General features: G+C 44.6%; 1 protein-coding gene across 1 annotated transcript in view; it reads right to left on the bottom strand.

Moving 5' to 3' along the window:
- Positions 1-17,726, bottom strand: part of LOC120065813 (A disintegrin and metalloproteinase with thrombospondin motifs 20-like) — a 123,821-nt gene that overhangs the window by 85,303 nt on the left and 20,792 nt on the right. Inside the window, 7 exon segments of the mRNA XM_039016864.1 lie at positions 3,916-4,062; positions 9,670-9,775; positions 10,071-10,111; positions 10,227-10,351; positions 10,695-10,778; positions 13,114-13,360; positions 14,616-14,619. Coding sequence (XP_038872792.1) covers positions 3,916-4,062; positions 9,670-9,775; positions 10,071-10,111; positions 10,227-10,351; positions 10,695-10,778; positions 13,114-13,360; positions 14,616-14,619 — 754 coding nt within the window.

Genomic DNA, 17,726 nt, shown 5'->3' with positions numbered 1-17,726 from the left:
GGCCAAAGTTGGAGTATTACAGAAATTTGTCGCATCTTTGGGTCACCAAGTCTCCAAACCTCTAAGCCAATAGCCTCTTTGGAAGGGTTGACAGAGAAAAGCCAGTATTGAGACCACAGGAGGCTGCTTAGGGGAGAACGGCTCATAATAATGGCTGTAACAGAGCAAATGGAGTGGCATCAAACACCTGTATTTGATACCATTCCACTCCTTCTGCTCCAGTCATTACCACGAGCCCGTTCTCCCCAATTAAGGTGCCACCAGCCTTCTATAGTTGAGAGCCACCAACAGATGTAAATACCTGAGTTTGCTAAACTGCATTGGCACTGTGATTGGAACCAGGGCTATGGACAGATGACTGACCACAAAATCAACAATTTGCAATGGCCGTCTCAGTCTCCGGGCTTGAACCCCATTTAAACCTGTAGATTGAATTGAAGACCACAGTCCATAAGCATAGACCTAATGATATCAAGGATCTGGAAAGATTATGTATCGAGGAATGGTCTAAGATCCCCCCCTAAAAGGCTCAGTGCCGTTATTGTAGCAAGGGAAGGGTGTCGGAGAATTGAAAACGGGGGTGCCAATCATTTTAACAAGTATCATTTTGAGAATTTGGTTTATAACCTGTTAAACAAAATCTATTTCTTTCAGCAATTTTATTAATAATATTTTGTTTTGTATACAGCATTGCTCAGTATTTGTATCGTTTATTTTATAAAGTATTTTTTGCTCATCTTTATCAAGGGTGCCAATAATTTTGGACCTGACAGTACAACAGTCATTGCCATTGTAACACTGAAATAACTGGAAAAGAAAGAGTCATCAAAAGATCATTTTCACAGAAGACGCATTTTGAATTAATTGAGGATTTTGGTGTACATTTTTTACCAAAACGTGAGAAAACTTTTTAACTGTTTTGGGTAGCGACTAGCGAGACATCTGATGTTGGTGTGTGGTTAGGATAATTCCCAACGTGTGCGCCTGGCATTGGAATGGAAAATGATAGCCTTGGCCTGTATTAATGATTATGTGGTCTCCACACAGGTGTACACATCAATTAGTGGGTGGCAACACAGAGAGATTTGAATTTTATCTTTATATAGGTTTAGTGGCTTATACCAGCTGGCGGGCTGCCAGGAGCGGAATGAATAGTGTCTTTATATCACGGTCTACACAAAATAACAACAAGAACACCAAAGACACTTTCCACTCAGCTCTCAGAGTTCACATTATTACACATACACAAAAATAAGAACGAGGGGGGTTGGCTCCTGAAGAGGGGTTGAGAGGTAGTGTGTCCCTCCATCTTTAAGTTGACATGAGAGTGTTTTGCATTAGAGAGCTCTCAGAGAAGAATAAGTAGTCAAAACAGTGATGTATTTGACCAGACCAGCATATTGGACAGCGGAGGTACCGTTTAGATCATTGTTGAAGCCACGCAGACTTCAAAAGCAGTGGGCCTCGCTCTCAGGGGCCTTTCCCAGCACCGAGGCTCCTCCACACTGAACCCTGCACTCCTCTTCACAGCCACACAGAACTGTTTAGAAATATGGCCACTGTTAAACAAATCAGCTCGGCTCTTCATGCAGCATAGAAAGTTTCGCTCACTCATTGACATTTATCTCTCGCTCACACATCGAGTGCTTGAACACTCAGCCTGCTTAACACCGCTGACATTTAGACAAAAATATTCTGCAGTAAAAAATGAAAAGGAGTTTTCTTTTTCTTGCTTTTAAAATTGTTCAAATCAAACACTCAAAGCTGGGTGAATGGATTAATCTGCTGGTAGGAAACTATGCAGCACAGTTGCGGGGAGCGTCGGGCACGTAACCTTACAGCCTCGACAGGAGGCGTTCGCATTGGAAGCGACCGCTCGCTTCCCAAGATGCAACTCGTCAACAAGGCAGCCTTTTGTGAAGCCTCACAATCAACAAAGCGGGAGGAGAGATCAAAGGGTCACGTCCAGGGAAAATCTAATTATAACTGACATTTCCCATCTTAAAGGGAAGCCCTTCAGAAGAGGTTGGTGGCCACCGCTTGGCTTTGGAGCCCGCTGAATGAGCCGTTGCCCTGCGTTACCGTTATCGCGGGGAAAGCACGCCAGCGACTAAATGACTGTTTGTCCAGCATCTCAAGAGCTGGTTCTGCCTGAGTGCAGAGACAGAGGAGGAGCAGGGGGAGGATCAATCGCTCAGGTCACCCCAGGAAGACTCCAGCTTCAAACAGGAAATGCGGTCTCACACCAAGCAATAACACAGTTTACGCTGCTCTACATTCTCCCTCTCTGAGAAGGTAGCAGAGGTTGCTTACCAGATTATGTCACAAGAATACAAACACTTTTTGTTTGTGTTATTTTTTTTGTCTTGCATTTCCAATGAAAAGGGAAGATATTAGAACGTTTTATTACAGTGGCTAATGTATCTCTAAAAGTCATAGGGCCCGATTCAGACTTGAGTAGACTTAACACAGAAGTAAGTAAATAAAACATGGACTCAAGTAAACTTTTTTTGACTATATTAAGTCAACTTATCTCAAGTCTGAATGGGGCCCATAATGAACAGTATATCTGTGAAAAGCAGTGGCGTGCCGTGGGCCTGGGGCCTGGGCCTTCAGTGAGGTACTACACAGTCACACCCGAATTAATCCACCTCTCATTACCATCATTATGATGCCATGGCTCTAGACACTATACATTTAGACAGAAACGCAGTATAACCAGGCGTTGCGTCACCTTGAAATTGACAAATTGACATTTTTGGGTAAACAGTGTTTACCCAAAAACATGACACAATCAATGAGTCTTTTCAATATTTCCCTTCACCTTTTCATTGTGCAGCTCCGTTGCCCTGCGCGCTTGTTCTTTGAGCTGTAGATCCACTCCGGTGTCCCCAAAAGTTTTCAAAAGCACCATTGCTTGTAAGTGCCCAGCCGTACTTTGGTGTCTCGTTGCTGCCTTGGTTAGACAACTCAAGTTTGCAAAGCCAGTGTGGCTCCAAACACCAAATCGATCACTTGCAAATAATAGGCATTCCCAGCAGTACAGTTTGCAGTGCTTCTCGGAGCCTGTGAGCCATTGACAGCGCTCGTAGTTGAAACTTTGAAAGTGGCGAGCGAACGAACCCCTTTCCCGCCTGTGACAGGCTTTGTGGCGTCGGGCGACCTCTCCTTACAATGTCTAACTTTTCTTGAAAAGTTCGTCTTGAGAATGGCGTTATAATTATATCCTCGACCAAATCGATATCTTCTCCTCCTTCCGCCATTGTGGGTTGAAAAAACAGCTTAGTAGTACGCAAATTAATTCGTTTATCAAATTCAGTTTCCTAGATCTGCATAGACCTGCCCATAGGACCTGCCTCTCAATATTGGTAATCCAATCAAAAGACGTGCACGCACTACGCCTGCTAGCTGGCTCCTGTGTAACACTGGAGCCAGCCAGCAGGCGTACAATAGCCAACTCTAAAGCTGATTGGTTGACACTAAATTTTAATTTCCATTCACTATAAGCTACAAGCGCCCGCACTGTTGATTCTGAAGGCCTGAGGGCAGATTTTAGACCCCTGGCAACACATGATGGCTGAATATGATTGGATAAAAGATCTAACATAAAGACCAGCCCTCCAAATCTCAACCTGGGGCTGGAAGCAGTGCAACCAAGAGGAAAGCTATGAAATGAAGAGTATAACTCTTACTCTGGGGAATAATTTAATACATATTTGTGGGAAAATATATTTAAAAAAAAATTATATTCTGATGATGTTTAGGCCAGCAGAGAAGGCCTTGCAGGCCCTGACGGCCCACCACTGGTGAAAAGGATCTGTATATCTGTGAAAATGTGTACATTATGAGAATGATGGCATCCTGAACATCGTGTTTCATAATTGCAGAAAAAGGGACGGGGCGGGAGGTACCTACTCCAGAAACTCTGTGATGTACTTGCGACTGCATTTGGACCAGGACCAGGGGCTGGTGTCGTAGTTGAGGGTGGGCGCCATGACGTGATACTGGTGCTTCATGCCTGCCTCCCTGCATTTGGGGTTGTCATCGTGGGGCATGTTGAACCTGCCCAGGGGGGGAATACAGACAGAGAGAGATTAGGGAAAAGGGGGGATGGCTGCAAAATGGATCAGCCCTAACCAGGGGGATGAGTGTCAGAAGGTTTATAATCAGCCATTTTTAACAACGGATGACCTCAAACCTTTTGTGGACTTTTTCAGGCCTGCCACATACCACACACACTCACCACACACCCACAGAGAGAGAGAGCACACGTGCATACGTGCGCTCACACACACACTTCCCGACCAAATCATATGGCTTCTCCCACCTGTTTTCAAATGCCTCAGTAAAACTCCACCCGCCAGAAGGACATGTTTTAATGTTTCCTGATCTGTATATCTGACCAGCATAATTCCCTCACTGCACTGCCCACATACAGAACACACCACATCATCTCCCGCTCATCTCCCCGAGATCAGGGGTCAGCTTCTCAAGGGGTTTAAGGCTGAGGGAGATGGGAGGCCATCCATGGACTTCAGGTTCTGAACACTCAAATAACATCAGCCTCAATCACGACCACTGACTATGATATATAGAACTAGAGACACACACTCACCACCAACCAAGCAATGGTCTTCATTGAACTATCTTCCGGAACTAAGATATAGAGTTGAAGGCCTATGAAGCGTTGCATCTCAGATTGAATTCATTCTAGCCAGCTGAATAGTGAAGAGTCTAATAAAGTGGCTCATCTTTTTTGAAGTCCAGAATAGTGCTGCTGAGCTGTGCTGTGTTGATCTGAGCGGATGTCCTGACCTACTCAACTGGCTGTGTGTGCTGTGTTAGTGGAAGGATGAGGTCGGCCTTAATCTGCACACACACACACACACACACACACACACACACACACACACACACACACCACACACACACACACAGCTGCGTGGTGTTTACTGCAGGATGTGATCCTACTATATGGCTGGGCTCTCGGCTGGGGCTTTGGTCTGACTGCCACACAAAGAAGGCAGGCCTGGCCCAGGTTCTGACCCTGGCATGGGGCCCACCCTACAGGGGCCGGCGGGGGTGGAAGGGGGTTGTGGGGGCCCGGCCGCTCAGGGCCTAATTGAGTGCTCTGAGCCGCAGCCTGCCCCTGGCCTGTAATGAGGTCCTCACACACCGGGAGAGCCACTGGTTGTTACTGGGAAGCGCATGCATGAGGGCATTGGCTGGAATATCAGAACGGACTTCATCTATTACGTTGATGAAGTTGTAAATTACGGTAGAGTGGGAGCTACTGTAGCTCTCTGTATGTTTGAGAGAGACATACGCGGTCTGAGTTCAATCAGGAAAATGGCATCTCTGGAGAGAGATTTGCTGAAGTAATGTGCACTTAGATCATAATCTTCTCCAGCTATAATAGCGTACTGCAATACTCTACTCATACAGTCAGGCTCCTATTATTGAGCTGCAATAAAACAAGCTTCATCCCAAACAGATGACATCATCATATCCATCCCTCCAACTTCTACAAAACAAAACATCTATAGAACGACTCTAGAAGACAAATCAACTTTTTTCTAGACTTAACACCCTATAAATAACAGTGAGAGTAAGGGAGTAACTTCCCCGGTGAAGAAGAAGACCTGATGACTTTCTCTCCATATGGGGGAGAACAAAAACAAGACTTAATAAGTCTGTGGGGACTGCAGCAACAGGCTTTGTCAGCACTCTGACAGAGCGAGAGATCAGCAACGTCATCATAACATCGCTGCAAAATCACAGTCTTGTCACTACAGAGACGGAGCTTTGGGAGCCACTACACACACACGCACGCACACACACACACACGCACGTCCCTCTAGATTTATGGCCTCCAAAATCCAAACCTCATCCAATCAGCCACTCTGCTTGTCCATCCTGAGATGCCAGTTTCCTTCCATGTCTCAGACTTTTGCATATATTTCTAGGACGTTAAAAAAGCTAGCCTGTCTTCCATCCATAGCTCTAATGACTCATCAAAACGTCCGGAAGGATCAGCTGTGATCTGAATCTAAGACGGCAAGGACTTGGTAACATTTGACGATTAAGCACTTTCAACATTATTAAGCCATGTAAGTATTTTTTATTATTAATATCAAGTGACTCCAACACACTAGCAGAGCCCAAAGTGGCTATTTGTACCAACACATTTCCTGAGTTACTGTATATGAAAAAGGCCTCCTATCCATTAGTCTGAGCTAAGGGTTCCGTTTCGTTATCTGCAACAGAGCGTTGGTTTGTTCCACTACCTGGCTGACACTCTGTTTCTCAGAGCGTTACACACTCAGGAGAGGGTCTTATAGCCCAGCGATTAAACGCACCAAGAGGCAAAGCCAACTGCCTGTCCAGCTGTTTGAACTTTAGCATAAACAGATCCACACAAGAGGGCTGGTTTCCCCTCGCTAGGCCCAAAGAGCCCTGTCTCTGGAGGAATGTGTGAGGAGCAGCACTGAGTCTCAGGCGGACGGTAAGCCAGCGCTGGTTCAATAGTAGACAGAACACATGTTGGATTATTTTGACCCAGCCAATTGGGTTGCGTGAATAACCCAACATGTTGGGTTGATGGAAATACCCAAACATGGGTTAATTTAACCATCAGTTGGGTATTTTTGGTGGCGTAGTTAAGTGGGCGGCAGGTAGCCTTGTGGTTAGAGTGCTGGGCCAGTAACCGTAAAGGTTAGTATATCGAATCCCCCGAGCTGACAAGGTAAAAATCTGACGTTCTGCCCCTGAACAAGGCAGTTAACCCACTCCTAGGCCGTCATTGTAAATAAGAATTTGTTCTTAACTGACTTGCCTAGTTAAACAAAGGTAAAATAAAACCATTTTTATTCTCATGCTGGGTTCAGTGGGTTGACCTAGCAGCTGGGTCTTTTTCAACGATTATTTTCAGGAGGTGTGGCTTTAATTAAGAAAGATCTTATTGGCCACCTGTGACATTACTAAGATTATTTATTACATATTATTATAATTATTGTATCCCAACAATGGAATTTACATGGGCTTTTAGGGAAGTCATTTTAAGCCACCCATGAGAGTAAATCCCATTCCTGTTCATCTGGTCTGGTGCATAGTTATCACTTATTAAGGTCAAACACTGACATTTCTGGAGCTTCAATGACAATTGCAGAAGTGTATGACTGTCTAATAGTCACACCCCTACTTAACTACGCCACCAGTCTTCTGATCTGACGCACTGGTTCATATCTCAACAACCCAGCGGTTGGGTCAACCAAACAACCCAGCGGTTGGGTCAACCAAACAACCCAGCGGTTGGGTCAACCAAACAACCCAGCGGTTGGGTCAACCAAACAACCCAGCGGTTGGGTCAACCAAACAACCCAACGGTTGGGTCAACCAAACAACCCAGCGGTTGGGTCAACCAAACAACCCAGCGGTTGGGTCAACCAAACAACCCAACGGTTGGGTCAACCAAACAACCCAGCGGTTGGGTCAACCAAACAACCCAGCGGTTGGGTCAACCAAACAACCCAGCATTTTTTAGAGTGTAACAAGCAACAACTGGCCAGAGTAGCTGGAAGGGAAAGCTGTCACTTTTAGTGATCAGGGGAGGCAGGAGAGAGGGAGAGGGGGAGGGAGGAGAGAGAGAGAGGGGGAGGGAGGAGAGAGGGAGAGGGGGAGGGAGGAAAGGGAGAGAGTTAAAGTTAAAGACAGTTTGCATCCCTCATAACTTATACCCAGTTTTTCATGGTGATTTGGGCCTAATGTTTAGAATGCATGCAGTCTTATGAGAGATTGGGTCATATGTTGTGACACAAAGCGGTTATTCATATGGCTTCTCTTTCCATTCACACATGTGGTGACATCTGTGTGTTGTGGAAACAGGCCTAAGCGGGGACCAATGTTATCATAACAGTGCTATTACACAGTAATTATGCAGTGTAGTATGAACACATTGTGATGAGCTCTATTTTACACAGTTCAGGTAGTGTTATCTTTCTTTACGGGGTAATGTTTAGGACAGGCTGGTGGACAAGTCAGCCCCTGAAAACCAACATTATTCAGCCTTTGATAATGAATTGTGCTCCGTCCCCACTAAATTAAATACATTTAATATGTATGTACATGTACTTGTCCCTACAATGACCACCTTCCATCTCGACGCCTAGTTGAAAGCAATGGCTGCCCCATGCAGAAGCCCCTGGTCCACCACATCTAAAGCCCAGGCAGCAGTGGCTTTCAGCCCCAGCTCCTCCTCATCCCCCTGGCTGCCTCTACAAAGCTGGAACACCTACAGGTTTAAAGCGATACTTCGGGATTTTGTAGTTTGAAGGATGTTGCTAACTAGCGCTAGCGCAATTGCTAACTAGCATTCACGCAATTACTGGTATCTGCTACTTCAGTCATTGCGCTAATGCTAGTTAGCATTGGCTCGTAAAACTACCTCTAACTTCCTTCATACTGGACACAGAGATATACAAATGGTATCCACAAGTTCATCTGACTCTGGGGAAGTAGATAAAGGGCATCATTGCCAAAATCCTGAAGTATCCCTTTAACTCAGGGCACTACACTAGGAAATTAAGACTAGCATGTTATTAAACCTCTTTTTTTCCTTTATTATGTTTTGCACCTGCATGCACATGCACACCCAGGATAATAGGGCTTTTGTTGTGCAGGGGGCCCGAGAGGTAGGCCCAGGAGGGGCAGGCCCCAGGGGCCCAGAGAGGTAGGCCCAGGAGGGGCAGGCCCCAGGGGCCCTGAGAGGTAGGCCCAGGAGGGGACAGGCCCCAGGGGCCCGAGAGGTAGGCCCAGGAGGGGGCCAGGGGGTTGAGAGGGGTAGAATGTACTTACACTAGTGATAGGAAGTTCGACTCTTTTTACTGATTCAGATCTTTTCAACTCCTTCAGTTAAAAAAATTAAAAATCATTCAATTAATTTAGTTGATTTGATTCAGTAATGCCTAGGGCGTGCAGGACCACCTTACCAGCAAACAATGAACTAAAAACTTGAAAGACTCATGATTCTAAAAGCCTCTCATTTATCATAGGGCTCTTTTAGAAGCTGTCATTTGGGACTGAGACTTACAAAAGTGTGCTTCAAACAATGTACATTTGTGATGGCTAGGGATACAAATAAGATAATTTCTTGATACCTTTAAAACGATGTCTAGTTGTGGCCGCAACTGGACTAGATTGTGAACAATTCTTGACTTTCGTGAGGAAGATAAGCACATACTGTATTGTTCGCGAACTGCAGCAGCCCCCCAAACGATTTGTTCTCGAGTTTGTTGAGCAGAGGCAGGCTGTGTAGGCTGTGTCTTGGTTCTACAAAGCTGTGTCATTCGATAACATTCAACAATCAATGAATTACATTCATTCTTGCACCATGAGATCAATTATCAGTTCTACGTGTCTTTTGCTTTCTCTATGCTGCCTGCAACATGATCTATGTTAGACAGTTGGTGGTTGGAGCACGTCTCTGGAGCCGCTGAGCTGGGGAAGTGCGTAATAATCCTGCTGTAGGTTTCATTTCGGCCAGCCAGCAGGTCAAACAAACGACTAAAATGAACGAGTCACTTGGTAAAATGAATCATGACTCTCGAAGTCAGTTAAAAAGAGTTGCTCAAAAAGAATGAATCGTTCGCGAACTGCACACCGCTAACTTACACATGGCCCAGCTCGTGAGCGACGGTGAATGAAGCACTGAGTCCGTTCTCTTCGCTGATGGAGCAGCTCCGGTACGGGTCACACATGGTCCCCAGCTCCGCCAGCCCTGGAACGTCACCAATACACAGCGGCTTGAATGGACGGAGAAAAAAAGCCTTCCACCTCTACAGGCGATTAAGCCGTCAAACTTGTGTTTCATAAGAGAGACCAGTACTACCCTCCATCCTCCCTCTCACTACACCGTTCTAATCGGTCACTATATTAGCTGTAAGCTCCTGAAATAAACTCATTATTGTATATTAGCTGACTGTGGAACATTGAAACAGGAGTGGAAAGTTAACCCGGAGTCACTGAAGGTGACATGGGCACAGTTAAATCTGAACGTGAATCCGTTTGTTTACCCAATGTGTCACACTTGTCTTTCGCTCGGCAGATGTCTTCCCTGTGAGAAGACACAAGCACAAGCAAAGGACACCATTATTCATCATCTCCATGCAGTTGTGTGTGTGTTAGGGTAGTGAGACAGTACAGTTCAAAGGTGAAATAGCAGTAAGCACCTTGTTATGAGGAGTGCAGTGTCGTGGTGGGAAGGGTGACTGTCGTCCTGGACATTTTGGGTCTGTTGCCAGACACAGAAGTTGTGGAGGGTAGTAGCAGCATTGAAATTGATTGAGGGCCCATCCTGTGAGAGATGACATAGAGACAGTGGTGAGGATTTGAACAGGTGTTCCTAGCTAAAAAAAAAAAAAGCTACAAAATGTAACCATGTATCTGAAAGTGTCAAGTATTTTCATCTGAGTTAGTTATCTGCCATTACAAGGTCATGTGCTGAATGCCCCTCAGTCAGTCCTAGTTGAATCACAGCTGTGGTAGTAGCACAGGATAGTAGCATCCTTTTCTCTGAGGATATTTCTCTTGAGGCTTTCCTCTGAGTGCAGTGTCCTTCTGAAGGGCCATAGAGAGAGGCTGACGTCAGCTGTCTCAGAAGGTACTCACTCACTGCAGCCCTCAGGGCTTGTTCTCACCTGTTCATTGTGGATGACGATCAGCTTGACAATCATGACGTTGATGAGGTTTCCTACACTTGGGTCGCTGTAGACCGCAGCAACCTGTGACAAGATGAACACACAGGCAAGAAACGCAAACATCTACTAAGGGTACAGAAACAGACAACACGGACTAATGTAAAGATGATTATTACTTTGAATGAGAGTAGGTCTAGAGACCATGTTCCGAAGGCTTGAGCAAAATAACAGGAACAGTTGAAGAAAGGGAAGATTTTATTCCTTCAGGGGGGGAGTTGACATTTTGAACAAAACGTCAACATTTCAGCAACGCTTGACTTGTGTGTATCCCACCGCCCCTTGGACAAAACTGTTTTTGTGTGCCTTTCTTTTGGTTCAGCCCTGTCAGTGTGGGTCACTATCCTCCTGGGGCTATCCTAACAGAGCTCTGACAGGAACTCATTAGCCCTCTATAAACATTTAGCTTGTCAGTGCCTGGGGGGCTGAGTGAAGCAGATACCTCCTCTGGTAGGGGGAGAGAGAGCGCATGAGAGAGAGAGGAAGAGTGCAAGAGAGAGGGAGAGAGAGACAGAGAGAGGGAGACAGAGAGAGAGAGAGACAGAGCGAGAGAGATTCAGAGACAGAGAGAAAGAGACAGAGAGACAGAGAGAGACAGAGCGAGAGAGACAGACAGACAGACAGACAGACAGACAGACAGACAGACAGACAGACAGACAGACAGACAGACAGACAGACAGACAGACCGACCGACAGACCGACAGACCGACAGACCGACAGACCGACAGACAGACAGACGGACAGACAGACAGACGGACAGACAGACAGACAGGGGGGACAGACAGGCAGACAGACAGACAGACGGACAGACGGACAGACAGGGGGGACAGACAGGCAGACAGGGGGACAGGCAGACAGGCAGACAGGGGGACAGACGGGCAGACAGGGGGATAGACAGGGGGACCCCAACTGTGTGCTGTAGCCTAAACTACAGCTTCACACTGGTACATAAATGGACAGACAATCAAGGCTGTGATACACTGGAGGAATGTGTCTCTGTGGTCAGTGTAAACACTATGACATCATATCAGAGGGCTAGCAGCCCACCCATTAGCCCCCTTCTCCACTAACAGGCACAACGTGCTGTCACCATGACGATGACGGATCAGTCTTGGCTGATTTCCCTGTTCTTGTTTAAAATGCTGGGTCTGGTTTCTGTTGGTTTGGCCGGAGCGTGGCAGGTCTTTTTGATTGAGTGGCCTTGACAGGTTTTTCTTTGACAGCTGTGTGCACGTGTGTGTATGCACGTATGTGTGTTTGTGTTTGTGTGTGTGTACAGATGTAGGATCTTAATTTGAACCAGTTTGCTACAGCAGGAAAATTATCCAACAACAACAGGAAATGTGAATTATTATGTGGATTATATTTCATGGACGTTTTGTAGGGATTGATACATTTTCTGTTAGGGCAAATAAAGTCTGCAATTTTCAAGTAGAAATTACAAGCTTTAGAAGCCTTTTTAAACCTTGAATACACTATAAGTTTGCATTTCCTGATATGCAGGAAAATTCCTGCAACAACAAGATGATCAAATTAAGATACGGCATCTATATGTGTGAAAATGTTTGTGTACGGCCATAAGGTCATTCATAATGTCTTTAAGGGCTAATGCAGAGGCCCATGTGTTTCCAAATAGATATTTGTATTTGTGTGTTGTGATAATGTGGTAATGTGGTAATGTTGTTGTGGTAATGTTACCCAAACTAAAAGCCAATAAGATCATAAAGAGTTGAGTCAGCTCATTGAACCCCCTTATGAGCCACATCTCTGACTGTGCAGGAGAGCTTGTTATCAGGTTAACATTAGGAAGAGAAAATTGTCTATCAGCATTTCTGTCTTGCAATCTTAGGGATCCAACATACTGTTTACATACAGGTAAACACAAATCCAAGTTGTATCGTTTGGCAGAATTTGGCAGAATTCGGCAAGTCAAGGCTTCCAGGGTGTTACTGTATGAGTGACACACTGAACAATACTGTATGCATCTCCTTTGTGTAAAACATAGTTCATGGGTTAAACCTCAATCCACATGGCTGAAAACTAATGGGCAAAACCCAAACAGACCATTACAGTGTAATATAATATATACTCAACAAATTGGGAGACACAACAGTGATCTTGACATTGATTAACAAAGAGGGGTAATGATTGCAGGTGAAAACTGTTATCCTTAGATAATGAAAACAGGGTACAATAAAAACTCAACCAAGCTACCAACCAGACACCAATATCATTAACCAATAAGTCAATGACTTTGTACCACAGAAAAGTCACATTTCCTGAAATCCGAGTAAGTTACAGCAAAGAACAAATCTAGATTCAACAATGTGTTTTTCATAATAAAAAAAATTATTTTACTTACTACTGACATGATTGTTAGGATGTAGTGCTCGAGGTTGTGTCCGTGGTGGCGCGCCATCTTGACGTCAGCAGTCAGCATCAGTTCCACGTAGCGGGGGTATGAGAGGAACCTCTTCTGCCTGGACGGGGCTCTGTGACGGGGGTCGGAAGAGTTGGTGGTGTGGTTGCCTACGTGGTGTTCTGTCGTGTGGTCTATCTCGTGGTGGATGTCCATTCTATCTCTCAGGGAATCCAACTCTTCTCCCATACTCCTATCGCTCTGAAGATTGACAACTGGTCTTTCCGATCCTTCCCCTGTCGGAAAATAGAACAGAGTAACAGAGTAGAATAATCGGGTTGAAGGTCTTATGATTATAGGAACAGACTTGGACCTGAGAGTAAATAGTGGAACACGTTAAATTATTTATAGAATACAAAAAAAAATGAATACCGGACATACCTTTTATTTGACATCTACTGGCATTTCATTCCACAGTATTACATGTCTGAAGCTAAAGAGAAAGGCCTCAGCTTAGCCACATTCCACTGACATACAGTAATCACCACATATTGGACTTTAAACCAAAAAAACGTTCAAAGTTCTGAAGAGAAGTTGTAACGAACGACATAGGGTCAGTCACAGAGGTCTGAGGGTTAGAGCTTGAAGGTCAGAGAAGCTGCACCCTTGGGCTTCAAATTCGACTTCTACAAACACAGAAAACCACACTATTTCTACTGCTGTCTCTGCATTCAACAGGGGCCCTCCAAACGAGAACATGAAGTTAAACCACTTCACTTAAACCACAGCCCGTATATCACAGCAAATGAAAGGGCCACTAAGGGATGACAAGTTGAACAGTACAGCTGAAATGCAACAGATACTAGATTCAGACGTTCAGACAGTTATATTCAGGCCAAAGGAGAAAGACCTTAACAACCTCAAAAGGTAAAAAACGGTATGGAAAGCAGCCATATTCTCTGGCTACATGTAGTCCATTGGCATCACTTCCAACCCTTTCCTCTGTTAGGTGGACCTCAGATGAACTGCACGTGTAGCACAGCAGAGCTCAGTCAGTGTGAGATGAGAGATTCCTTTACCATGATGACAGGGAAGGTAAAGAGAGGGAGAGAATAGGAGGAAAATAGAAAAGAACCCTTAGGACAACCTAGAGAGAGCGAGAGAGAGAGAGAGAGAGAGAGAGAGAGAGAGAGAGAGACAAAGAGAGAGAGAGAGAGAGAGAGAGAGAGAGAGAGAGAGAGAGAGAGAGAGCGAGAGCGAGAGCGACACAAAGAGAGAGAGAAAGAGAGAGAGAGAGAGAGAGAGAGAGAGAGAGAGAGAGAGAGAGAGAGAGAGAGAGAGAGAGAGAGAGAGAGAGAGAAAGGGAGGAGGAGAGAGTAAGAGAGAGAAAGGATAAGAAGATTATAGGAAAGCACCCTGAGGCCAACCTGTGGAGGTAAAGGAAGGGAGAGAGCTTAATTATGCGTATCTATTTTGTCTGAGAACAGGGCAGTTTCCTGGGATACTTTGCTGTTGAGGCACAACAGCACCAGGGAAGAGAAGCTAGGGCCAGGGTTGTGGGACTGTGGGGGACCTAGCTTCTAGGTGACACTCGGAGGACCTGAGCCCTAGGACCATGCCTCAGGACTACCTGGCATGATGACTCCTTGCTGTCCCCAGTCCACCTGGCCGTGCTGCTGCTCCAGTTTCAACTGTTCTGCCGGCGGCTATGGAACCCTGACCTGTTCACCGGACATGCTACCTGTCCCAGACCTGCTGTTTTCAACTCTCTAGAGACAGCAGGAGCGGTAGAGATACTCTTAATGATCGGCTATGAAAAGCCAACTGACATTTACTTCTGAGGTGCTGACTTGCTGCACCCTCGACAATTACTGTGATTATTATTATTTGACCATGCTGGTCATTTATGAACATTTGAACATCTTGGCCATGTTCTGTTATAATCTCCCCCCGGCACAGCCAGAAGAGGACTGGCCACCCCTCATAGCCTGGTTCCTCTCTAGGTTTCTTCCTAGGTTTTGGCATTTCTAGGGAGTTTTTCCTAGCCAAAATGCTTCTACACCTGCATTGCTGGCTGTTTGGGGTTTTAGGCTGGGTTTCTGTACAGCACTTTGAGATATCAGCTGATGTAAGAAGGGCTATATAAATGGATTTGATTTGATTCGGGGGGCTTCACTTTCCGCTTAGGCAAGCTCCCGGCTGCCCACAAGAGGCTACATTGTTTGGGAGACAGAGTGCAGCAGTAGAGTACAGCTGCAGAGGGTCGTACACACCCCCAACCCAACCCTTCCCCACTTCTGAAATAACGGACCATCTCAGTCAAAGACAACGTGCTACTACGGAAGGGAATATTGGTATCACATTAACAAAAAGCATTCAAGAGCAGAGAGAGTATGCATGACATGGCTGCAATGTTTTGGTCCAAGATCAACAATGTATCTGGATGGATTTAGTTTGGCCAGAGATATGTACAGTACCAGTCAAGTTTGGACACACATACTCATTCCAGGGTTTTTCTACATTGTAGAATAATAGTGAAGACATCAAAGCTATGAAATAACACATATGGAATCATGTACTAACTAAAAAGAGTGTTAAACAAATCAAAATATATTTTATTTTTGAGATTCTTCAAAGTAGCCATCCTTTGCCTTGATGACAGCTTTGCACACTCTTAGCATTCTCTCAACCAACTTCATGAGGTAGTCACCTGGAATGCATTTCAATTAACAGGTGTGCCTTGTTAAAAGTTCATTTGTGGAATTTCTTTCCTTCTAATTGTGTTTAAGACAATCACTGCCCTGTGTATTGGGAACACTGCCCTGTTGTAGGGTGCCGTCATTCGGATGGGACGTTAAACGGGTGTTCACTATTATTCTACAATTTAGAAAATAGTACTACTTTGAAAATTCCATATGTGTTATTTCATAGTTTTGATGTCTTCCCTATTTTTCTAAAAAGTACAAATAAAGAAAACCCCTTGAATGAGTAGGTGTGTCCAAACTTTTGACTGGTACTGTATGTTGAAAAGTACACCACGCATCAGCTTTTCCGCATTTGAGCTGATTTATAGCCACGTGCTGAGATGTCTGACTCGGAATGAGGACTTGCAATTTTTATGCTGCCTCACAGCTGAGGTAAGACCAATCTCTATGGCCAGACAAACCGTCCTATCAGAGAGAAAGAAGAAGACTAGAAGACTGTGATCCAAGCAGCTGCCGGAATGAGCAGTTAACTGGTTATATTCATTCTTTATCATGTTGTTGTCCTGCACTGAGATCAGTACTGAGACTGCATCAAAATACAATACTATATCGTAAAGTGTCTTCCATGGCAATAGACAATATATTGCCCAACACACTTTATTTCCTACCAACTGCCTTTTACTTCAGTATCCCGATGAGGAAGTTACTACATATACTATACACTGTTTACCTCTGGTTAGTGCTGAGTGATTAGTGCCTTTTGAGGTTGGTCGGGTTTTGGTTCGATTATTTAAAAAATAATCACGGCTTTCAATTTTGGTTATTTTCCACATTAAATGCACTATGCATTATGTGGCTTTAATGCTGTAACAACACAGAATAAAACAATTAATCAAAGTCCCATGATGGTAGTAACTGCCCATTACTGCCTATCACTTATTAACCATAATTTATTCACATTACTTAACCTTAATAAAATATTTCAGTTGTTGTCACGCCCTGACCTTAGAGAGCCTTTTTATGTCTCTATTTGGTTTGGTCAGGGTGTGATTTGGGGTGGGCATTCTATGTTCGGTTTTCTAGGTTTGTGTATTTCTATGTTTTGGCCGGGTATGGTTCTCAATCAGGGACAGCTGTCTATCGTTGTCTCTGATTGGGAATCATACTTAGGCAGCCTTTTTCCCTTGTGTCATTGTGGGAAGTTGTCTTTGTTAGGGGCACTATAGCCCTTGTAAGCTTCACGGTCGTTTGTGTTATTTCTTGTTTTGTTGGCGACATTTTACTAATAAAAGAAAATGTACGCTGACCACGCTGCACTTTCGTCCACTTCTTTCGACTTTCGTGTGTAACGGCTGTCATCCTCTTCTTCCTCTGAAGAGGTGTAGCAAGGATCGGACCAATACGCAGTGTGGTAGGTGTCTATGTTTTAATATGGAAAACTGAACATGAACACAAATACAAAAACAATAAACGTGAACAAACCGAAACAGTCCCGTGTGGCACAAACACTGACACAGGAAACAATCACCCACAAAATACACAAAGAACATGGCTGCCTAAATATGGTTCCAAATCAGAGACAACGATAAACACCTGCCTCTAATTGAGAACCAATCTAGGCAACCATAGACTTACATAAACACCTAGAATGAACACAACCCCATAAATCTACAAAAAAAACCTAGACTGTACAAACACCCTAGACGAGACAAAAACACACAAACCACCCTCGTCACACCCTGACCTAACCAAAATAATAAAGAGAACAAAGATAACTAAGGCCAGGGCGTGACATCGTGACAGTTGTAGGTTTTTGATTACTTTATTATTTAATTCCAAGTCATCATCTCATCTATAGAACTGCTGCCTACGTTGTCTGACAAAATCACTATTTTAGTAGTTCTTCAAAGT

The sequence above is a fragment of the Salvelinus namaycush genome, chromosome 21 (assembly GCF_016432855.1).
Source record: "Salvelinus namaycush isolate Seneca chromosome 21, SaNama_1.0, whole genome shotgun sequence".
NCBI lineage: Eukaryota > Metazoa > Chordata > Actinopteri > Salmoniformes > Salmonidae > Salvelinus > Salvelinus namaycush.
This window is presented reverse-complemented; position numbering and strand designations above follow the sequence as displayed.